This window comes from Pollachius pollachius (genome assembly GCF_949987615.1).
Source record: "Pollachius pollachius genome assembly, chromosome: 11".
NCBI classification, from domain to species: domain Eukaryota; kingdom Metazoa; phylum Chordata; class Actinopteri; order Gadiformes; family Gadidae; genus Pollachius; species Pollachius pollachius.
In genome coordinates this window covers 14,413,758-14,438,007 of record NC_136944.1, presented here as the reverse complement: position 1 = coordinate 14,438,007, position 24,250 = coordinate 14,413,758, and the positions used below count along the sequence as shown (strand labels likewise).

At 46.6% G+C, this 24,250-nt stretch overlaps 1 protein-coding gene across 2 annotated transcripts in view; it reads left to right on the top strand.

Annotated features, from left to right (window-relative positions):
- stat5a (signal transducer and activator of transcription 5a) overlaps positions 1–23,632 on the top strand; it is a 57,817-nt gene extending 34,185 nt beyond the window's left edge. The window contains exons 3-20 of one of the 2 annotated variants that reach the window (XM_079746785.1): positions 6,141–6,279; positions 6,929–7,085; positions 7,833–7,922; positions 9,014–9,188; positions 9,936–10,066; positions 10,630–10,781; positions 11,656–11,811; positions 15,607–15,786; positions 16,674–16,761; positions 17,435–17,557; positions 18,328–18,420; positions 19,006–19,206; positions 20,246–20,340; positions 20,595–20,737; positions 21,050–21,205; positions 21,418–21,469; positions 21,974–22,084; positions 22,332–23,632. In XM_079746785.1, the coding sequence (XP_079602911.1) occupies positions 6,152–6,279; positions 6,929–7,085; positions 7,833–7,922; positions 9,014–9,188; positions 9,936–10,066; positions 10,630–10,781; positions 11,656–11,811; positions 15,607–15,786; positions 16,674–16,761; positions 17,435–17,557; positions 18,328–18,420; positions 19,006–19,206; positions 20,246–20,340; positions 20,595–20,737; positions 21,050–21,205; positions 21,418–21,469; positions 21,974–22,084; positions 22,332–22,455 (2,355 nt within the window). In that variant the 5' untranslated portion in view covers positions 6,141–6,151 and the 3' untranslated portion in view covers positions 22,456–23,632. Of the gene's footprint in view, positions 1–6,140; positions 6,280–6,928; positions 7,086–7,832; positions 7,923–9,013; positions 9,189–9,935; positions 10,067–10,629; positions 10,782–11,655; positions 11,812–15,606; positions 15,787–16,673; positions 16,762–17,434; positions 17,558–18,327; positions 18,421–19,005; positions 19,207–20,245; positions 20,341–20,594; positions 20,738–20,830; positions 20,953–21,049; positions 21,206–21,417; positions 21,470–21,973; positions 22,085–22,331 lie in introns of those variants that run through there. The other variant, XM_079746786.1, reaches the window with a different exon arrangement.
- Positions 23,633–24,250: the final 618 nt, after the last annotated feature.

The following is a 24,250-nucleotide window of genomic DNA, read 5'->3' as shown; positions in this document are numbered from 1 at the left end:
TGTGTGTTTGCAGGCTTGTATGGCATAGCAAACATCAGCAGGCAAGGAAGACCATTTAGGATTATTATTATAGACAGACTCTGATTGGATGGTTACGTCGGAGGAGAGCAGATCTCCTGATTGGCCAGTTGGGTTGGATGACAGAGCTGATAATTGCCATAGCTACCCTCAGAGATACAAAGTGTTTGACTTCCACAGTTACTTCCTTTTTTACTTGTGTTGTTTGTATTTATGTTCCTCAAGGTCATCTGAGTCAAAGCTATGGTTGTCTTCACATGAGAAACAAGATTAGGAGAATACTAGGAAGAGTTAACAAATCCCCTGAAAGGAATGCAGTTACTTCAATGGCTGATTGGCCATATAATTGTATTCATGCGCAAAACAACATAATAGCATCTGAAAGCTAATGCCTTTCATTTGGTTAGATATTTGTCCCCTTACCTCTGTGATCAACAGAGAGCGACCTAACATTTGCTTTTGGTGTTTTAATAAAAGGTCCACCCTATCAATGTCTGTTAGAGATGAAGGTGAACTTTTGAAAGCTTTTTAAAACCTTTGGAAGCAGTTGGTTCTCAAGAGTGGAGGGAAGTGTTGTGACAGTTTGTGGATGTTCTTGGGCATCAAGCAATCCGGTGGCTGAGTGCAGGGTGTGGGTGTCGAATTGAAGTCAGGGCACTGAGGGATCTACGTCTGCGAGGGCATTAGCTTATGCTTATTGTATTAGTGTCGCTGCTGCAGATTAGAACACGTCCATCACAGTTAGACTCGGTTTACTGATCTCCGCCAACCCAGTTTCACAGTCCCTTCCTATTGGGTCAGTAACCCCGATTCACAGTCCCTTCCTATTGGCTGAAAGAGTCGTTTTGCCTATCCATTGGCTAGAAGGTTTAAAGTCCCTGCCTACAGGCTAGCAGTTCCCATCTATTACTCACAGACTCTTAGTTTCCAGCTCAACTGGAGGAAAATGCTGACAGATAATGATCGTATCCACAACCACAAATTTGAGAGCGTTTTACTTTCGGTTAGGAAATAGCTTGGGCCTACTGTTTTCACTGTCTTGACTTTTAGAATTTGAATCATGATTATTATTTGTTATTATTAGGATATTGATTTTGGTTATGAACATCATTATTTTGTATTGGTAGTATTACTAATTGCTAATAAAATTAGAAAATGTGTAAAATCACACCTGCAACATACCATCAAGTAGTCCTCATGCTCTATGTAAACTATAACACAGATCAATGTGTCCTATCCTACAAAATAAAGGTTCTGATGCAAATCGAATAGGGTCTATTTAGATATCTTTATCAGAAACAGAGACAGTTTCCTGTGAAAGGGCTAGTGTTTGGCATGTTTTTGTTGGTATCATGAATACTTTTCTGATGATGTGCACACACGCATATGTAATCCACATTATCATCAGATGAGAACCAAAAAAGTCACTTAGAGAGAGCTGGCAAGAGGGAGAGATTATCGGGGGACAACAGAGTATGTATAAAATATTGAACTGCTGGTTAATGCAGAATCAGGAAGTAAAACAAGTGATGTTGTTGTTGAGAAATATGGGTTGGGCCATCTCTGTCAGCAAAACAACCATTGACAAAGCAGAAAACACTGATGCCACAGCCCATTAAACACAGTTCCAGAACGCCCAGTCACCGAGAAAAATAATTAATAAATACATTTTCCTCTAGTTCCACAGGCAGTGCTACACACATATACAGCGCACACACACACCACACCCAACACACCCCCACACACCCCCACACACATCAAATCACATCACAACCCACCCAAACACACAAACACCACACCACACCCATCACACACACGCACGCACGCACGCACGCACACACACACACACACACACACACACACACACACACACACACACACACACACACACACACACACACACACACACACACACACACACACACACACACACACACACACACGCACACACACATGCACACACAAACAGACCCTCATCATCAAACCATTTTACCCATCCTGTATGGCGGGCGATTTGGCTCTTAATCAATGTATATTTTAATGTCTATGCCGGATGTGAATGTGCATGTGTAAGCCTTTATCTGATAGCATGCACCTAGGCATTCACTTATACACAAACATAACAATCTAAATAAACACAAAGCCATTATCTGGAAGCAATGCACTTACCCATCCACTTATACGTACAGAACAGTCTACACACACAGCGACTTTGCGCTGTTAATTTCTAGCCAATGGGGACACTTGATTTTACTAGGCTCTTGATCATCCAATCAGGGCACGATGTGCCCTGGAGTTGCCAGTGTTACACCAGATAAATTAATGTTAAAAGCGGCCAGTAAATTCTATCCGTTTTTTAGAATGTAGAACATTGATGTCGTTATGGCAACAAGTGAGCCATTATTTGTAGTAAAGCCGTCTAAATCATTTCTCTTTAAATTAGTAAATGACTGAGGTGCACTATTGGTGATGAATCTCTATCTGGGTTTGTGTAAACAACACTTTCCATAGAACTCCTAAACTCTTAAGAAACATGAACTGTGCTGACATTGTATATATTGTGAATGTTCATCATCACAGCATCCTGCTCCTATCACAGGAACCAAGAATCAATCATTTCAGGGGTTGTTCAGGATGTTGTGTTTATATAACATGTTCATGTATTAAATACAGGATATATGTGTGCATGTTACAGAAAATGAAATGATGCCCATTGGTTGTAAACCAGTGCATATATGCGATAACTGTGTTATCATAGATAATAAAATATAATTTGGGTTATTTTAGAATATGTAGAATATGTATGTGGGTTATAACAGAATGTAGTCTACCCCGATTTTATTGCCTCAAAACCACAAATGAGCATGAAAAACAATGTTTACTAACTAAACAGTATATACAATAGCTGAATGAAGATAATTCTTGGTAGAACAGTAATCAATGCATTTGAAGGCTGAAACAATCTTAATATTGCATTTTCCACTGTGAGTAAACTTTAGGTCAGAAACCATGAATGTTTTTCAGCGATAGCAGCTTCCATATCAACCACCATAGCAATGATAGAAAAAGTATTGAATTATTTTTTGGCGAGACCTTAAAGAATAATTATTCGTAAAAACTAACAATCTATAATTCAAATACAATTACTGAATAAAGATTATAACTATAACTTTAACTATATGAAATTATTGCATTTTCCACTGAGAATAAAATGTATGTTGTTTTCCGGTTTGCTGCTCTCCTCATGGCTTTTCAAGGTAATGCGTGGTGTTTGGACATTTCTGCTCTCCACAGCAGTTAATGGGAAGGATTACCGTATTAACTGCACGCAAAATTGGACTTTGGTGTACCCAATGCATGCGTCTGAAAGTCCGATTGATGAGATTGGGTCGGCCCTCCATTACAAGAATCTCTTTCCCTAGGTCGTATGCAGTGAGTGTATCCATTTCATCACCAAGCAGCCCCCTTAATGCATGCCTGTTGAGGAGAGACAAAAAGAAACCCATAAAAAGGCATTAGTACAACTAGTTACAGAACAATTTTTTTATTGAATGTCCAGTTTGTCTAACTGTGACCAAGTTGGTTCTCTTCTTTGAATACTGCCAGAGACTAGAGTTGGAAGCTCTGACTGGAAGCGTATACTTTGCTGTGATGTTCTGATGGAAACGCATCTCAATGTGCAAAAGTGGAGAAAAAGGGTCGTCACCGAAACTGGAAAACTGCTTGTTTTTATCGCACATACATTAATGCGGCCTTCCCCTCCTGAGTCACCTTACTGACATGCAGTCTGACAACACAATGTGGAAATATTCACCGTATGCAATGGAATCATCATCTTCATTATATCCGGGGAACTTTCAACTTCTCCACTTTGCCTGATCATTTAATTTAGTAGGGGTGCTATGTATATGACCAGAAAGTAAAAAAGTTCCTGCATCGTGTTGGTTTAAAGGGGACATATTATACCACCAGTTGTGAGTGTGATTAGCAGATTTTCGAAACGGCTCGTAAGGCTAATCACACTCACACCTGGTGGTATAATATGTCCCCTTTTAATGTTTCTATCAAAGATCAATTATGTAGACGAGAAATTAATTGGTCGTTCTTCCATCTACCTAAAATGCTTCAAAATACTATCAAGTATCAATATGATCCAGCAGATCTCCATTTTTGAGCTGGGGTGGCTCTGTGTCAACACTAGCCATTACCTTGTAATTACCTTGTCTTCTAGAGCAGGGCAGCATTCTTACCCCCTTGGCTGGTGACTCCGACTGCAGTAGACCGCAGTATCTGTTCTGCTGGGCACCTTCAAGTGGATCAGACTACAGCATAGCAGCCAAACCCACCATAGTCCCTTGTAACTTGCTTCGAACGTAATCACAGCAGCTTGATTAGTGGTCAGTTCTCTGCAGGTAGAAAGGAGTTTAACTATACAACTATTCTGGTTAAAGTACCAACTACATCAAGCATAGACTGGTATATTCATTTGGTGATTTGCCCCCCCTCCTTAAACCTATATTCATCCTATTACCATCCTGCTCATATCTCAGATCATCTGATAATTTCTCCATTGTTATCCTGTCCCTAATATGCACTGGATCTTTAGGCTAGTTTAGTACTAGCTAGCTAACTCATGCAGTTATAGTCGAGCATCATAGCGTGGAGTAATGTCAAAAACAATAGACAATCAATTTCATAATTAATATTTACCATAAGTTGAAGTTGGGTCCAGGAGAAGAACAACATTGCAGTATTGTTGCTCCAGCTGTTAGAAGGCACTAGTATTATGAAATTGAGGCAGTGCTTTCCCTCCGACTGGATATCGTGCCCCGCAACACCATCTCATTAACGTAATGATAAAGTTCCAATACGGCCGGCTCTTACAGCTTTCTTCTTTCTTACAAACATATTTGCAGCATTTGCTTGCTGCTTTTAACAATCATTTATCTTGCGTACCACAATGGCAACTCCAAATCACATTGTTCCCTGATAATTTGCATATGTGTGTGCACGCGTGAGCGTGCACACACATATGGGAACAATGTGATTGCACACACAAATGCGTGTGCGTTTGTGTGTGTCTCAACTGGAAACAAATGCAGGTTCAATTCCTCTCTATGTCAAGGTCCCACACAAACACACACACTCATCGTAAGGCTGTTGGCCCAGCAGCTTAGGTTTTGTTTTTTTTGTGTGTCACACATTACCCTGTGGTTAAGGGATATGAGGCGGTTGTGACATATTGGCCTCTGTTAGATATTTCTGGAGACATTGTCAGTATTGTCTTAAGGACTGAAAGGGGTTATGGCTGGGCTGCATCCAGCCTGGGAGAACCAAGGCAGGATTATTTGGAGTTTCACAGCGTTCTTTTTGTTCAATGCTGGTCACGAATAGTGACTTTTTATGGATTCGTTTATTTTTATTCTGTGCAATCCATCATCAGTTTTTCTCTTTCTCTATCTCTCTTCTTCTCTCTGTCTCTGTCTTTTGCTCTTGATCTCTCCTTTTCCCTCTTTTTTTCTCTCTCTCTTGCTTAGAGGACTGCGCATTGATACCTTGAGATTTGATTTGTGAGCGCTGGCAACACTCTGTGTTCTGCCTGTGTGTCTGCCCGCCTATCTGTCCGTCTGTCTCCCATATTTTAATTGGTGTTGTTTCTTACCACTTGAACTGCCTTGTTAACCCCCCATGTTCCTCTCACATCCTCTCTGCTTTTCTTATTAACCCCATATGTGCTTCTGTCTATCTTACTCCTACATCCCCACCCAGCCCATCCCCTCCAACCCCATATCTACCCGCCCTGACACCTCTATCTCCACCCACCCCTTCACCTCCAACACCCTTGACTCTTCAGCTCCACCCAACCCCGCCTCTCCACCTCTAACCCCTCCTCGAGCCACCCCTCCACCTCCATCTCTCCACCTCCAACCCCCCCGCCTCTCCACCTCTAACCCCTCCTTCACCACTCTTACCTTTCCAACTCCAAACCCACCCCCATCTCACCTCCACCTCCATCTACTCCATCCTCGCCCTCTCCACCACCTCTTCATAACACCCCCCCCCCCCCCCCCCTCCTCCAACGACCCCCCCTCACCCACTGCCTCTCCCCTCTCTCCCAACAGGGTGTGGAAGCATGGCGGTGTGGATCCAGGCCCAGCAACTGCAGGGGGACGCGCTGCACCAGATGCAGTCCCTCTACGGGCAGCACTTCCCCATCGAGGTGCGACACTACCTGTCCCAGTGGATCGAGGGCCAGCTCTGGTGAGTTGCAATGTGCAAAGTGCCCTGTGGAGCCTGTGTGTGTGTTCGTGTGTTCGTGTGTGTGTGTGTGTGTGTGTGTGTGTGTGTGTGTGTGTGTGTGTGTGTGTGTGTGTGTGTGTGTGTGTGTGTGTGTGTGTGTGTGTGTGTGTGAGAGTTTTTTGTGTGTGGTATCAGACAGAATACTCTATCGCACTTGTTTGTCTGGACAAGGTCCTCTTTCCTCTTCCTCTTTGTCCATTTGTTCACTCACGCTCAGTACTTCAACCTCTTGTGAGCAGGTTTGTATATGAAAGTAGGACTGTTCAAAGCCGAATATCCCATTTGCTAAAATGCACGTGGATGCATGGGGTTTTTTGACAGGGGTTTGCGTTGTTACTATGTATGCAGTTGGAGAATAAGTTAGCCTACATAACAGTTGTGTGTTTGTGCACGTGTGTTTGTATGCGTGTGTTTGTGTGTCTATGTGTACGCCTGTGTGTGTGTGTGTGTGTGTGTGTGGAGGGGGGGTTGTGCGTGTGTGTTTGTGTCTGTGCATGCCCCTGTGCGTGTGTGTGTGTGTGCACGTGTGTGTGCACATTTGTATGTGTGTGTTTGCGTGTGGGTGTGTTTGTGTGTTTGCGTGTGTGTGCATGTGTTTGTGTGGGTCCAGGGATGCCATCGACCTGGAGAACCCCCAGGAGGAGTTCAAAGCCAAACGTATGCTGGAGGGTCTGATCCAGGAGCTGCAGAACAAGGCAGAGCACCAGGTGGGGGAGGATGGCTTCCTGCTGAAGATCAAGCTGGGCCACTACGCCAGCCAGCTCAAGGTAGGCCCCGTTCCCGCCCCCCTTTGGGTTCCAACCTTGTGGCTTGGACTCTTGGAAAGAAACAAATGGAATCTGAAAGTGTTTGGGAACAGTTTGTCCTCTCCGTTAGAAAAACAAGCAGAGGGAATCCAAAGCAATGGCCTTAGTAACAAGCCAACACTACTGTTTATGATGTGGCACCTTCTCTCAGCTCTCCCGCTGTCCCCTCGTTTTCCCCTGTGTGTGTGTGTCTCTCTCTCTCTCTCTCTCTCTCTCTCTCTCTCTCTCTAGACGCCCTTCATGCGTCGCAAAAGATTGTAGGGAGCTGCTGCAGTGCATTATCAGTTTCAGGACTGAAATACAAAAGTGTGTGTGTGTGCTATTGCTCGAGGTGGAGGCATTGAGTGGAGAGTGTGTGTGTGTGTCTGTGTGTGTGTGTGTGTGTGCGCGTCTGGTGGGTGCTCGCACTAGTGCGTGTGTGTGCATGCATGTGCGTGTCTCACGCCCGCTTGGGGGGGGAATGGGGTTCAGCAGGGTGGGCCAGCAGGTTGGGTTAGGGGGGAGGTTGTTATGCTTCGTGCTCCAGAGATGGCTCTCATTATTCATGTCTTAATGGGGGGTTAAGCGTTGGGCTCCGGAGCCGGGGGGGGGGGGGGCGGGGAGTGGTCTTGACGTGTGGCTAAATTGGCGGGCCATGTGCGTCGGCCCGCTCGCACAGTCAGCGGCTAACACGCGCTAACACGGGCTCATGTGCTCCTCGCCTTTCAGAGCACGTATGACCGCTGCCCGCTGGAGCTGGTGCGCTGCATCAAACACATCCTCTACACGGAGCAGCGGCTCGTCAGGGAGGCCACCAACGTGAGTGGAGGGCCGGAGGGAGCACTCCTTCTCTATTAAGGCACAAACCAGGTCTTTGGAGTGGGCGGCCTGACGCAAAGACGAGCGCTGCGCCAGTGGCGGCGGCGGCGGCGGCGAGCGCCGCGGCGTGCCTCTGGTTTGGTCGTCGCGGAAACACACAGGCTCGCACGTGCGCACGCACACAGACACACACACACACACACACACACACACAAACACACATTTGCGTTAATGCACAAACACATATATACGTTCTGCAGCAGGCTATATGCCGGTCGCGAGTATGTTGAAGTGGTGAATACACAAACATTACCTGCAGAGGTGACATGAATATGGAGAGTGTGTGTGTGTTTATCTCTAGCCAGGGAGGAGGTCAGAGATGTTACATCAACAGGGAAGCCGGTTATGAAACCATAACGGCAGTGGTGCGTGAAGCGACTGACCATCAATAACTCCTGGGCTCAATTGATTTCCAATCCTAGCACGTCCAGACTATAAAACCCTTTCCATGCACATTCAGTGTTTGCGTGTGTGTGTGTGGGTGTCTGTGTGTGTGTGTGTGTGGGGTTCCGCTTTGTTTTGCGTTCATTTCTCAAGACAACGCCATACCCTTGGCGTTCCCCGGGTTTAACTGACCGTGCCGTCTGGCCGCGGCGCGATAAGAGAAGACACATTTCTTCCACTCCCCACTGCCCGGTCCTCACTGTTTCCACCGTAGTTACGAGCGCTCGGACCACATAATATGCCGGTCGATGTTGCTCCCGGTGTTGCTTTATCTGCCTGAGGCCCCAAGCTGGGAGGGTTTCTGAGTCAGTCAGTGGTCAGACCCCCCTACCCCATGTTTTTCCTTTTATATTCAGTCTTTTTGGCATCCTTTTTTTTCCTCTTGTTTTTTTTTACAACATAGCAAACTCATAATTACTGGCCAGGCGTCAACGACTCGAAACACACATATAAATCCTGCCCTATTTCCCCTTTAGACTTTTTATTTGCTTATTTAGCTCATTCTTGTGGAGGGTATTTATTCTATTTTAATTATTGTTGTTGTTTATTTATTGCTGATATTGTCGTTGTGTACCTGGGTGTTGCAGTCCAGCTCTCCGGTGGGCAGCATGATGGACAGCATGTCCCACAAGTACCAGCAGATCAACCAGGCCTTCGAGGAGCTGCGCCTGCTCACGCAGGACACAGAGAACGACCTGCGCAAGCTCCAGCACAACCAGGAGTACTTCATCATCCAGTACCAGGAGAGCCTCCGCATCCAGGGTGAGCTCGGCAGCCATCGGGCGCACATCTAATGAGAGCAAAACTGAAAGTGAAACTGATTTGGACTGTAAACGATGACGGTGAGGGGACTGTTCATAGCTATCCCATAGTTGAAGAGATGTCAAAGGAACCATCTTTTGTCTTGAACAGGGTTAAAAGTGCTGAGGTGGTGGTGGGGAGGCTCTGTTTGCTTGTTGGTACAACGCTACAGGATAAGAAATTTCCCATGTCCCCTCGCCCGGCAGCCCTGAGCTTTATGGTCCCTGGCGGGGGAAGATCCATCACCTGGATCTATGGGACTGTTGTATAATGCCAGAGATAGTGCTGCTGCCACTGGGTTAATCATTGCTCTACTGTGTGTGTTTGTGTCTGTGTGTGTGTGTGTGTGTGTGTGTGTGTGTGTAAGTGCATGCATGCATGTGCGTGTGAGCTTCCACGTTTGTGAAAGCACGAGTTTGCCTGTGTGCTTCAGTTGCATCTATCTGATTGTACTCGCATAAGTGTGTGTCTGTGTGTGTGTGTGTGTGTGTGTGTGTGTCTGTCTTTGTATTTAAATCAATTTTCATGTGGGAATTCACACATTTTGTGTATGCATCACACGTTACACACACACACACACACACACACAAACACACCCCGACCCCCTGCTTACCTCGGCCTCTGCCTTCCCCCCCGTCCCCTTCCCTTCTCCCTCAATCCAACCCCCACCTCTTCCCTCTTCCACACCAACCCCCGCCAACCCTCCAGCCCAGCTGACCAGCCTGGCCTCGCTGCCCCCTGCTGACAGACAGCTGCGGGAGCCGGCGTTGCTCAGCAAGAGGGCGACCGTGGAGGCGTGGCTGACGAGGGAGGCCAACACACTACAGAAGTACAGACTGGTAGGGGGAAGCACCACGTGACGTGACATGACATGACATTGGTCTCACCTCCTTCCGGGCGTTGTCGTCGGCCGACGGAACGCCCAGAACTGAATGTTACTGGCAGAGAGAGGGAGACTTTGGCCCACACGGGGTCCAGAGGCGAGAGACACCTTCGATAGAGGGATATCCGTTCCTTTCACATGTTTAACTTTATGTGACAAACGATATTGCAGCGTCAAGTTGTTTTGTCAAAAGGCTGGTGTATCTTAGTTGTTCTCTTCGGCGATGTTGTTGCTGCTCTTTTCGTTCGTTTTGATTCGTCCTGCTCACGGGGGGGGCGTTACCCCGTTATATTGTCTGTTTTTTTAATTGTAAAGGTTATGCGTCGTTCATGCAAATTCATATAAAAATAGGAATGAAGCGAAAGCTCAATCCACCGCCCCTCCCCCCCCCCCCCCATCCATGCCTCTCGTTGGGAAACCGACCAACTAGCAACACGCTCCAGCAAGGCTGAGCCTCCAGGTCATCTTCCACCCCCACATTCTAACCAGATCCTCCCCTCCTCCCCCGTGGCGTTGCAGGACCTGGCCGAGAAGCACCAGAAGACCCTGCAGCTGCTGAGGAAGCAGCAGACGGTCATCCTGGAGGACGAGCTCCTCCAGTGGAAGAGACGCCAGCAGCTGGCCGGGAACGGGGCCCCCCCCGAGGGGGGTCTGGACGTCCTGCAGTCCTGGTGAGGAGGGCCGAGCCCACCCGCACGCACGCACGCACACACACACACAGACACACGCACGCACGCACGCACGCACACGCACGCACACACGTGCACAAACACACACAGACGCACGCACACACACATGCACGCACGCGCGCACACACACAGACGCACACGCGCACGCACGCACACACGTGCACACACACGCACGCGCACGCACACACAGACACACACGCACGCACACGCACACACACACACACACACACACACACACACACACACACACACACACAAATACACCTAAACACACACACAGACACACACAGACACACATATTGTTTGTTTTTAAGTGCCCTCATCCACCTCCTCCATTGCACGCCACCACCTGGCCCCCTCCCACTAGGTTGACACGCCCACCCTAGAGGTGTCTGGGGTGGGGTAGGTATGGCCGTGGTCTACACCTCGGGGCTATTGAATGGCATTCTGGGGCTGGTCTTACGAGAGAGGGACGCAGTGAATTTTGTCGTTATTTTAATATCAAAAAGAGTGATGAAGACGATGCAGAAGGAGAAGACATTTATTAATATGGCACTTTACACAATGAGGCCAAAAATACAAGAGTAAACCAAAAAAAACGGTTAAGTATAAAAAAAATTAAAAAATGAAATATATAGCATACACACATGTTCAACCCCGTATTTCAACCCCATTTTTCTTTTGTGTGTCTCTGTGTGTGTGTGTTTGTGTGTGTGTGTGTGTGTTTGTGTGTGTGAGTTTGTGTGTGTCTCTCTTTGTGTCTGTCTCTGTCTTTGTGTGTGTGTGTGTGTGTGTGTGTGTGTGTGTGTGTGTGTGTGGGTGTGTGTGTGTGTGTGTGTGTGTGTGTGGGTGCTAGGTGTGAGAAGCTGGCGGAGACCACCTGGTTGAACCGGCAGCAGATCCGGAGGGCGGAGCACCTCAGGCAGCAGCTGCCCATCCCAGGGCCCATCGAGGAGCTGCTCAACGACCTCAACAGCACCGTCACCGACATCATCTCAGCACTGGTTACCAGGTGTGTGTGTGTGTGTGTGTGTTTATGTGTATGTGTGTGTGTCTGTGTTTCAATAAAGGGCCTGATGGTTTATTGACAATAAGTCACAAAAATATATCAACAAAAGTTTCTAGAAGGGGCAAAGTTTCTCTATTCTCTCTCTCTCTCTCTCTTTCTCTCTCTCTCTCTCTCTCTCTCTCTCTGTCTCTTTTCGTGTGCGTGTGTGTGTGCCTTGGATTAGCAACCCCTGGGGGTAAAGTGACTTTGATGCACAATGTTTGGGAAGGAATTAAAACCTTGTTTCCTTCCTTCCCTGCTTTGACTTGCGTTTTAGATTCTTAGATACCTCCCCATCCTAATAACTCATGTTATCTACAATGTGTGTGTGTGTGTGTGTGTGTGTCTGTGTGTGTGTGTGTTTGTGTGTCTCTTACCCATTGCTTGATTCCCCACTTAACCGTCCTCCATTTTCAAATCAAACAGATTTTGAACCTTTTCCAAATCAAAAAATATTGTGTTCTCCATCCGCTTGCCTAAAGACCTTATGTTTTTCTTGGGAATAGGCATTTGATAATGTATACAATACTGGTAAGAGACGATATCATTTATGTTTTAAGTTCTCTTTGCCGAAATTTACATGACGACTCCGTTTCTGAAGTTGTAGAAGAAAACACTATTGCATCTGTGAATTAGGCCTATTATTTGGTCATAAACTGAGCCATTTGAAGTTTGAAATTCATGTGGTCATGCATCTGTCTCAGCAGAGACTGCAAACGCGCTGTCAAAACATAAACTCGTCAAGTTCAAATTCCGCTGGCTCATAAAGGGAATGGGAGATGGCACTCTCATTGGTTTGTTGCACGTTACGCCCAAACCACACCTACGGGTTTCAGACCATCCCATTTTAGATTTGCGTTGGGCGCAAGCGTCATTTATCAGCCCGTATATTGTAACAAATGCACTTATTGTAAGTCGCTTTGGATAAAAGCGTCTGCTAAATGCCCTAAATGTAAATGTAAATGTAAGGTATAATTCCAACAGCGCCAGAGATCCGCCCACAGAGCTACTTGCGTTTCGCACTTCTCAATTGCGTTTCAGACTGTTAAAAATAGGGCCCTAAGAGTCTTTACCATCAGAGCAGACCACTGCTCCGATGGGAGAGGGAGAGGCCCAGAGAGAGGTTGATTCTAGTGAGAAGAAAGAGCCAGAAGTGTGTGTAGGAGTTGCAGATCGATTAAAAAACCATCTCTGCCATTTGCCGTGACCGCAAATGGCAGAGATGAATGCAGGAAATTTGCCAAGTGTTGGTCAATTTGTGCAAAAGGATGGTCAGCCAGATCTTAAAATGTAAAATATATCACAGAAGGATGTATCCACCGATGATGTAACAAACCGACCGTATATGTTGACAGGAAACTGTCAAACGGTTTACACTCAATGTCAGCTGAGCAACACAGTCTTGGAGAGACTCAGGATTAGGGGTGTGTTCTGAATCCCCTTGTTTTGTGTAGTGTGCACTTCATCAGAGTCTGAAACACCGTCAAGTGCCGCCGTTGCTTCATTCCGCCGAACGTCACAGCAATAAGAATGTACAGTGATTGGTCAGCCGCTTGTATCCAGGAGGGTAAATAGACTCCACCCTTGATTCAGGGTGTAGAAGGAAATTGTTTGAATGAAATTACACAAGATTGCAATGGATCTCATGGAACATAATTATCTGATGCTTAATGCTCACCTTCATTACCTGTAAAAATGTAAAAAAAATAGTTAAAGATCCCATGGCATAATACTTTATGAATGCTTTTATATAGCTGTTAGTGGGCCCCTAATACAGTACTTGGAAGACGTTCAAGAAATTCAGCTGTGGTGCAGAATTACAGCCACTACGGGCCAGTCCCCGAATAAGCTTTCCACAAACGTGCCGTTTTTTAGAGGCGGGTCAAGGTGGAGGGTGGGTGTGTGACACTGAGCAGCTTGCGGCCACGGTACCATGCGATCGTGTTTACAATGGACGTATCGCAGTGGCGAGGTGCACACAGCTTTTGGCCGTGCTGTAAATATTCCACAACACTCCGGGTGCTCCGGCGGAAGTCCTGGGGCTCTAGTCCGAGAGTCCTGGAGCTCTCCGCTGCCGAGGCACCGCCGCCTCTGCAGCGGGCAGCGGGGAAGCGGCGCTCCGGCGGGAGACAATCGTGGGCAACAATCCCTTTCTCCTCCATGTCGCAGCTCTACTACGAGTCTCGTTGTGGAAATACCAGAGACCCTGATGTGTTATGCGCCATAACACCAACAGCAGAACGGTTATCCAAATAACAAAGAAGTGTTATTTGGTAGTGTCTCTGTGACATTTGCGTTACAGTATTTATATTCACACGTACCACACACACACACACACACACACACACACACACACACACATGTGGCGCTCGCATGGTTGTAGCTCATTGTCTCATTGGCGGGCCAAATTGTCTGGGTGGGCAAAGGGGGGGTAACATGTCTCCGTATGACGACATACGGGGAAAATTCCAAATCGGCGCGTCATTCTCGCCATTCTCATATTAATGTTAAAAAACCTCATATAGTGACATTTTCATGCCATGGGACCTTCAATAAAAATGTTCTGTTGTTCTACCACTTTAAGAGAAAGTTTGAAGTTTATCTTTAGGTTTCATGAATCTCAACTCTCTTAAGACTTCGAGACTGTTGTTGTGGATAGCAATTTTATAACTTTTTTTATAGTTTTTTTTTATGCATATACCACAGAACCTCCATGACTTATTTCCCCTCAAATCTCATTTCTGACCAGACGAAAACAAATTTTTTTATACACACCACACTGAATCCGGGATAGTACTCATTGAGCTCTCAGGAAACCCAATCATGACTGTTGTTGAACATCCCGGAATTCTTAATATCCTTGAGAGCTGATCATTGCCCTGTTTGTAATACCCTCTTATGTTTGCTTTGGTTTTTCTCTGTGTGTTTGTGTGCAGCCGTCCACAAGGGTATTTGAAACATGAGTTGCATAGAAAAAAGGCAAACAACAGTGTAAGACTGTGGCGCGCAGAGCAACTATAAGTGTTAAGTGATCATTATTGCGATAAAGGACCATTATAGTGTGCAATTAGTTGGTTTGTAAAGTCAAGCTAATAGCCTAATCATTACCGCAAAAAACAATCAATGGCCATTCACAATGCAAAGAAATACGTTATCAATCCAATAAAATTTGCTTCTGATTCCGGTTAAAAGCCAAACACATATTTCTGGAATTACTGATGACTCAATGAGCATTTTACGGGACCTCAGATCAACACTTTTTTATTTTACCACTACTCACAATAAAATCAATAAAATCCTCACCAAGATCCTCAACGGCAAGGATAGGGAGTGACAAAGAAAATACAATACATTTTTTAGGAACCTCTCTACAGAGTAGAGGGGTTTAGGACTCTCCTCTACAGGTATGGGAGTATGGGAATGTTCTCGAGAACAGTGCATGGTATGGGATTTGGAAATTATAAAAAAAAAGTGGCCTTTCAGCATGTTATGGACTGGAATGAAATATACAACTTTTTAAAACGTTTTTCTTAATTAAAAAGGGGAAATAATATATATATTTTTTTACGACTAGAGGGAAGTTAATCACCGATGAAGCCAAATCTGTTGTTTCTAGTACATACAATAAATTACATTGACTTCAGATAAACAACCCTGAATATTTATGATTCATGCCAGGATTTGTTGACGGTCCCACCATGTCTCGACCTGGGCTGAACACTCTGTTCCCCCTCTTCCTCCCTCTCTCCCTCCTACCAGTACATTCATCATTGAGAAGCAGCCTCCACAGGTGCTGAAGACTCAGACCAAATTTGTGGCCACCGTGCGTCTCCTGGTGGGGGGCAAGTTGAACGTGCACATGAACCCCCCACAGGTCAAAGCAACCATCATCAGTGAACAGCAAGCCAAGGCCCTGCTGAAGAATGAAAGCACAAGGAAGTAAGTATGGAGCACATTGTTGTTGCCATTTACTACTATTACTACTACTATTATTACTACTATTTTGCTGACCCTTCTATCCAAAGCAACTCGAAGTGAATCATGCACGTCATTGGGGATCGAACCGGTTCCTTGGGGTCGTACAGCTTACCCTCTATGCCATCCTGCCCCAAACTAATATCATTGTTATGATTTACTGTCATGGATAAATTGACCCCGACCCCGGATAAGCGGTATGAAGATGAAGACGAGGATAAGGATAAATTGTTGTTTTTTTTGTTGGTGAATGACAGCAGAAGCAGAATGAACTATATTATAAGACAGGGGCAGCTCTCTTAATGTACCCTGGCCTACTGTGTGGCCATAGAGTCCCGCTCAGACACGGCTGGAACTTGAGGAGCGCCATAGAGGAATCTGGAGTGCATAGAGAATCCACATTTGGACTCCTCTCCGGCCCCGTCCAACATTCCTCCTGTCTGGCAGAATCGAAGCCAGCGGCCATTACTCTCCCGGCGGCTAGTCTGCCAAACGGCCATCTGTAAAGCCAACACTCAAGAGAATATTTAGTACTACCTTCATTATTTTCCTTTCCCTCATTCCCTCATCCTTAAACCGCTCGTTGTGCTGCGGTGGTGGTTTGAACGGGAACAAACGCTGGCAATGGGAATCAACCCTGTTTTTATTTTTAAAGATTTCCCAACCGATTTTTCTAAATATGAACAGGCAAACAACTGGATGTTGAGCCTCTCTTAGGTGTCCTCGTCACGCTCGGCAGAACGTTCTTCTCTTGACTTGGGGGTGGTCACTTTTGGTTGCTTTGTTTGAAGCGACAACAACGCAACCAAATGTATGGTGAATAATGATAGTGTCCCTTTTTCGTCCTTCAGCGACAGCAGCGGGGAGATCCTCAACAACAACTGTGTGATGGAGTACCACCAGACCACGGGAACACTCAGTGCCCACTTCAGAAATATGGTGAGCATTGATAGCCTTCAAACACAGGCCTCTCTCTACTACTGCTACTGCTGCTGCTGCTACGACCTGGAAGCTAGCTTGTCGACAAGATATACATAAGGCAAGAAAGCTAGCGCGAGATGGGTTGCTGGGCTGCTGCAACAAACACATTTCTCCTACGGGGGATTAATAATGTTGTATCTATCTATCTATAAATGAGTTGCGTGCCTGCAAACGGAATAATGGCACTGAGACGCATACCGAGGGAAACGGTGGTGTTGGATATAGCATCGTCTTGTATTTCCCATATGCTCCTCCTGATTTGAAAGGTACATTAGTGGATCTGAAAGATACTGTGTCAGTGTTCTTCACACCAACCCTGCTGTCAAGTAGCCAGGGAGGAGGTTTACAGTGGAGGCCAGATGAGCCAAGGAAGGAAGGGGCCAACAGGAGGCCATGACACTAACCCTACAGCCAAGCCCCCTGACCCCTAGCCAAATGGCCAAGTACCGATATGTACCAAGCCAGTGTTACTCAAGAAGGTGTTACTCCAAACCGAATGCTGGTGGTCACCTGACATGCCTCACTCATAACGCTGGTGGACCGACAGGTGAATCCCACCTGCCTCCCACCTCTGGAAAGCGAGGACCTTGTTAACAAAAATACCCGTTGCGTTTGTTTGTTTGTTTTCTAGTCTTTAAAGAGGATCAAGCGGTCTGACCGGCGAGGGGCCGAGTCCGTCACAGAGGAGAAGTTCACCATCCTGTTTGAGTCCCAGTTCAGCGTGGCGGGGAACGAGCTTGTGTTTCAAGTCAAGGTAAAGGAAGGCATGCCAATGGCGTGCCAAAGAGAGGCATTCCCTCTCTCTCAAAGGCTGAGTCCGCCTACGTCTTACCGTGCACACTCTGTATGCTATAGTAGTAAATAGTTGCATAGCCTTGAGTCTCACTGTTCAGTCACCTATATGTATGACTTGAATGTACATATGAGTGCTTTGCTTGCATGAAAGTTGGCACAGATCAATCAGAATTACTGATCTGCATTTTACATTTTATACATAAACGCAAAAGGTATTGTATATGCACAGGGATTCATATTTTTCCTGAAGATTTTTTTCCTGGGGAGACTACACAATCCACGGACTCCTGCACATTTTTTTATGTATAACTTCAGCTACAGTATAAAACACATTGACACATGTCACATTGAAATATGACACGTCATATTTCAAGCAACTTGCCATGCAAGGAGAAATATGCCTAAACCTTTTGAGTTCGCAACCTGACTGTTTTTGTGTATTATATGTGTTTATATATTATATGTGTGCGCTCCAACAACTCACGCACACAGCAGTCGCATATGTTTTAAGAGCTTTACATGGGACCTATATGTTCTCTAAATACAGGCCAATTCCAATTTGTAAAAAAAATAAGAAATTCCCTTTCCTATTTTTCTCGGGAAACGGGAAATGTTTGAAAGTGTATTCCTGGGAATCCTGTTTCCTGGGATTAAAGCCTAGTGTCTAAACGTTGAACAAATTGTTGGTGTACTGTGTCAACAATGGCTTTCCCCTCTCTCCTCGTACAGACATTATCTCTTCCAGTAGTGGTGATCGTACACGGAAGCCAGGACAACAACGCCACCGCAACAGTGCTGTGGGATAATGCTTTTGCCGAACCGGTGAGAACGGTTTCTCTTCTTCGATGTATATTGTACATGCCTCTCTCTCTCGCTCTCTCTCTCTGTCTCTCTGTCTGTCTTCGTCCCTCTCTGTCTGTCAATCCTGTCTCGTACCGTGTTCGTACGGGTGCGTGCAAACGTATACACAAGCACATTCTGCCCATGTGCAGTAACTCTGGAGAGTTCCAGAATCACTTCATAGTAATATTACCCATTCAGACTTTCCAATAAATGCTCTCTATTTGACTTTGTTTTTTATTAGACTTTGTATTTGTGTACTTATGGCCGGCATAAAGCTCAGGAGGTATAACAGACTAGTTGGTACCTTGAAGGTTTCTAGTTCGGTCCCCGGCTCCTCCTAGCGGAGTGTTGAGGTGTCACTGAGAAAGACAACCCTCACAGCTCCCGACAAGCTGGCTGTCGCCTTGCATGGTTGGCGCCTTGCATGGTTGTCGCCGCCGTCCTTGAGTGAATGTGTGCATAAATGTGTGAACGTTAGAGCAATATTGTAAAGCGCTTTGAGTGGCCACTGGTTAGGAAAGCACAATATAAATGCATCCATTCACCATTTAACTTTGCAAACAGGGCCGGGTCCCCTTCCTGGTGCCAGACAAGGTGCTGTGGCCCCAGCTCTGCGAGGCCCTTAATATGAAGTACAAGGCGGAGGTGCAGAGCAAGCGGGGCCTGTCTGATGAGAACCTGATGTTCCTGGCCACCAAGGCCTTCTCCAGCAACCCGGAGTCTGACTGCCGGAACATGACCATGACCTGGTCGCAATTCAACAGGGTCTGTATCAAACCTCCCCAAAATCCCCAAATCTTCTGTTGTCTCTCACTGCCTGTGTTATGACGTATTGTTCAAGGAGCAAAGATAGTGCAGTGTGAGATAGTACGGGTGTATGGTTTCGATCAGCCGTAGTGCCCGGCTGCTTCAGCTGCGTTGAAACTCAGTTGAGTACATGTGCACCCGATAAACACTGTCATCATGAGCATGAGAAACCTCCCACGAATCTCTTGACTTCCAGCAAGACTTCCCTCTACTTACAGAAAGGGTCAGTGGCGGTAGATTGATCAGAGATTGTGCACGTCTTTTTCTTTTTTTATCATCAAGCACAAACAACAGACTCTTCATTTCAGTTCCTTGTTGACTCATCATGTGGCAAATCTATATGTTGCATATGAAGTGCATGTCCACTTGAAGGTTAGGCCGGGTTCTAAAAGGCTTTAAGGCCGTGTTTGTCCAGGTGCTGAAAGCCTAATTCAGCCGCGGGCATAAAGCAGCTGGCGAAGGCATAAAAACACACTGCTGTTTTCCAGACACACACTCACACAGACACACACACACATAGTATCCGTCTCATTAGATTACAGGAACATCACGTTTCCGTTGGTAAACTGACTCATGCACGTGGCCATATGCACAGCAGTTAACACACGCACACACGCTCACACACAAGCATGCACGCGTGCACACATACACTCACATGTGCAAGAACACACAATTATAGCTCTCTCTTTCTCTGTCCCTCTGTTAATACCCTTTCCCCTCGCTCTCTCCCTAGAGTCTCCCTAAGTCACCAGTGTGTTTCATAAAGAGAAACCTCTCTCTTAATAAAGAATAGGCACAGACACACACACACACACACACACACACACACACACACACACACATAAACACACATTATATGTACACATGTGCACATCCATATTTGTATTGCCCCTTGGTGTGGAGTGGATGCTGCAAATGGTATGTTATTGAAGTAATGGAGGGGCCGGGGGGAGGCTATATGTGCAAACCTAACCATCAAATGTTGTGTTTTCAACAGGAGAGCCTGCCTAACAGGAACTTTACCTTCTGGCAGTGGTTTGACGGAGTCATGGAGCTCACGAAAAAACACCTCAAACCACACTGGAATGATGGGTAAGAGAAAACGTTTGGTGGTTGTTCCTGCTTTGGTTGAAAGTGGTTGTCCTCAATCAAATTTCTTGTGTCGTACTCAGCCCATTCATTCCGCCATAACTCTTTTCCGCACATAATGACTGTTATCTTTTCCCATGGCAACCTTGCTACCTGGAGATGCACCTCCAAGTCAACAGTTGGTGTTGAGAGCTTTCTCTCTCTCTCTCTCTCTCTCTCCTGCCCTACCTCACTCCCTCTCTCCCTCCCTCCTGCAGAGCGATCCTAGGCTTTGTGAACAAGCAGCAGGCTCAGGACATGCTGCTCTCCAAGCCCAACGGTACCTTCCTGCTGCGCTTCAGTGACTCAGAGATAGGGGGCATCACCATCGCCTGGGTGGCAGAGAACCCCAACAAAGCAGGTACGCACACAAGCATGCACACATACGCATACACACACTCCCTCTCTGTTGCACTCCCTTTATTTCTTTTCTCTCTTTTTTTTTCTCTTACAGGCAAACACATATACATACATACGCACTGAGTCCCCTACAGCTAGGCCGCCTGACGCACACACCATACAGGCGGCCCTGGCTACATTATGAACCTCTTGAACTCCCTGGCTTGAGCACATGGATGGATCTCTTGGATTGACTGTGTGTGTGTGTGTGTGTGTGTGTGTGTGTGTGTTTGTGTGTGTGTGTGTGTGTGTGTGCATGCTGTGTGTCCAACAGGTGAGAGGATGGTGTGGAATCTCATGCCCTACACAACCAAAGACTTCTCCATCCGCTCCCTGGCCGATCGCATCAGCGACCTCAACCACCTGCTGTTCCTTTACCCCGACCGGCCCAAGGACGACGTCTTCGCCAAGTACTACACCCCACCCCTCTGTGAGTCCCCTCTCTCAGCCTGTTGGTTTTGAACATGTGTGACGGACATCGTGCTCCTTGAGTTTCACCAATCACCTTCTTCGCTGGTGTTTGCTTTTTTTCGTTTGTGTAACTATCATGACATCTGAGTTGACAGCAAAGTTTTACTCATTGTTGTTCTGTGTGTGTGTGTGTGTGTGTGTGTGCGTGTGCACGTGTGTCTCCCGGTACAGCCAAAGCAGTAGACGGCTACGTCAAGCCACAGATCAAACAAGTGGTGCCTGAGTAAGTACTCTCTCCCCCCGCGCTCTCCTTTCTTTTCTCCTTCCACTTCAGGGGATTCATCTACTGTCCTCCCACCTCCATCTTTCTTATTATTTCTCTATTATTTTAATCACCGCGCTGCCTCAACGATAACACTTAATCGCTGGACGACGGCTCCTGAATTCAGATGATACATTAAGCCAGACGCTGCCGTCGGCGCAGCTCAACGACGGAGCCAAAACAATTAGCGACGCCGCGGTTTCCTGAGTGGGCTTTCCTTTCTCTCATCACCGGAGTTAGCACTCGTTAGCTGGCCGGCGCGGCCTGGCCGCCCATGGCGACCAACGGGCTATACATTCACCCCCTGGCACCGGGCGGCCCTAACGAAGCTCTGGACGGAGCCGCACGCCCACAGAGAGATGTTGCTTAGGCCACTGTGGAAGATAGATATATAGAGATAGATATTGTATTGTCTGTGTGTGTGTAATATGTGTGTGTGTGTGTGATTCTTTTGAAATTTTGCAGGTTTGCCACAGCCAATCACGACCCGTCGAGCGGCAATCCCACCTACATGGACCACGGTGCCTCGCCTGCCCCCCTCAGTCACCCACATAGCTACGCCATATACCCACCCATGTGAGGACCACCTGTGTGTGTGTGTGTGTGTGTGTCTGTGCCTGCGTCCGTGCGTGCACATGTATGAGTGTGTTAGTGCGCGTGTGTTAGTACAGGTGTGTGTGTGCCTGCGTCCGTGCGTGCGTGCACATGTATGAGTGTGTTAGTGCGCGTGTGTGAGTACAGGTGTGTGTGTGTGTGTCCACCGCCCCCTATGGTACCACATGATGTGCTGTAGCCTCTCTGTTGTGCTGCCCTGCCCCCTCAGGAGTGACCCCATGCTGGACGGCGAGGGGGAGTTCGACCTGGACGACACCATGGACGTGGCGAGGCACGTGGAGGAGCTACTGCGGCGCCCCATGGACAGCCAATGGAGCGGCCAGCAATCCTGACCTTTGACCCTGAAGCCCCGCCCCCTCTATCCCCCCCCCCCCGTCCCGTCCTGTCCTGCTCCTGACAATACAGAAATGAACCCTTTCTCGCCGTGCACCGAACCTCTTGACATTTCTCATGGTTGAATTCCATTTGTTTCTCGTTTGTGGTTCTTTGTCCTTTTCATTTTGTTTCGTTATTTGTATTTTATTTTTTGGGGTTTTTGTCCGTTCGGGATGTCTACAATGTGAAATGTTTCTAATGGTTGTGATCGTTATTCTTTTCAGCATGAAAAACATGCATGTCAGTGACCTATCTTTAGATGTCTTCTCGGCATATCTGTAAAACTGACTAGTAAATAAAAGAAAAAGAAAAAAATATGTTACAGTATTCTGATGAAGAAAAACAGAACAAAACTATTAAAAACCATTGCGCATGCTCTTCGGAAAGATATTTTATTTTTATTATATTTTTTAATGCTACTGTATCAAGTCCCGTCAACCGCTGTCATGTTTTTGTTTCATTTCCTCCGGTGTAAATTGATATTTACATTGAAGCTGCCGTTTGCGCAACAACCATCTTTAGAAATCTGTGCTTATCTGTTTTGTCCACCTGACCGGAGATGATGCAACAGAGGTGGCTCATCTCTTAAGGTCCACATACACTAATACAAATGCAACGCTTGCTACTGGCTGACTCCACCTCCTCTCTCTCTCTCTTTCATGCTCCAATACATCAATCAAAGACATGTGGGCGAGTATATGATTGGGTTTTTTTAGGGCACCAGGGGGAAGGGTGAGTGATCGCTCTCATTCTTTCTCTCTTTTTTGCTCTATCCCTCCCTATCACAGGGCTATTCATCCTCTATTTGTCATTGAAAAATGCAAATCTGACCATTTCACCAAACTTCATTTCCACTCTGCTCTCTGACCTGCTCTAATCGATCATCATCGTTGACTTAACGATGATGGACTCCCAGCATGACGGAGGGCTCACGCTTAGCCTCCGCTGGTTCATCTGTGCTTGATGAACAGAAGGATCTAGAAGGAATGGCTGGGGGACGAGAGATTGATGTTGTCAATGTGTTTTTGAATTGTTTCAGACTTGAAAACCACTTTGCTGTTTTTGTGTTGGCACATCCGTTGTCGGCCCGTCTCTGTGTAAGGATACTATACCGCCATGTGCACATGTGTGACATCACAACAACATGGGGGGGGGGGGGGGGGGGGGTGGGCGGATGCATGTCGACATCTAAACATATGCATCCAAGCAGGCAGTTTGATGCCTCGGCTTCATCTAGTGGTCTGGGTAATGTGGTCTCTCCCTCTCACCCGCCCTCTATCTCTCTCTCTCTCTCTAACCCGCCCTCTTTCTCTCTCTCTAACCCTCTCTCTCCCTCTCTCCCTTTCTCTCTCTCCTTCTCACCCGCCCTCTATCTTTCTTTCTCTCTCTCTGTAACCCACCCTCTATCTCTTTCTCTCGCTCTCTCTCTCTCTATCTCTCTCTCTAACCCTCTCTCTCCCTCTCTCCCTTTCTCTCTCTCTCCTTGTCACCCGCCCTCTATCTTTCTTTCTCTCTCTCCCCCCCTCTCTCTCGCCATGTTGTGTGCCTCCATTGTTTCGTCTCTCTGTCCGATGCCCACTCAAGGTGTTCATTCTGCTCCGTCCTGTGAAAGCCTTCATGGCCTTGCAGCGCCGCTGTAATCACAAGTACAAAATAACAAACTTGCAAACCGCTTTCAGTGCAATTACAAACGCACAAACAACCAATACATCATGTTCCTCTGTTGATGTTTGACAGTATCATTACATTACA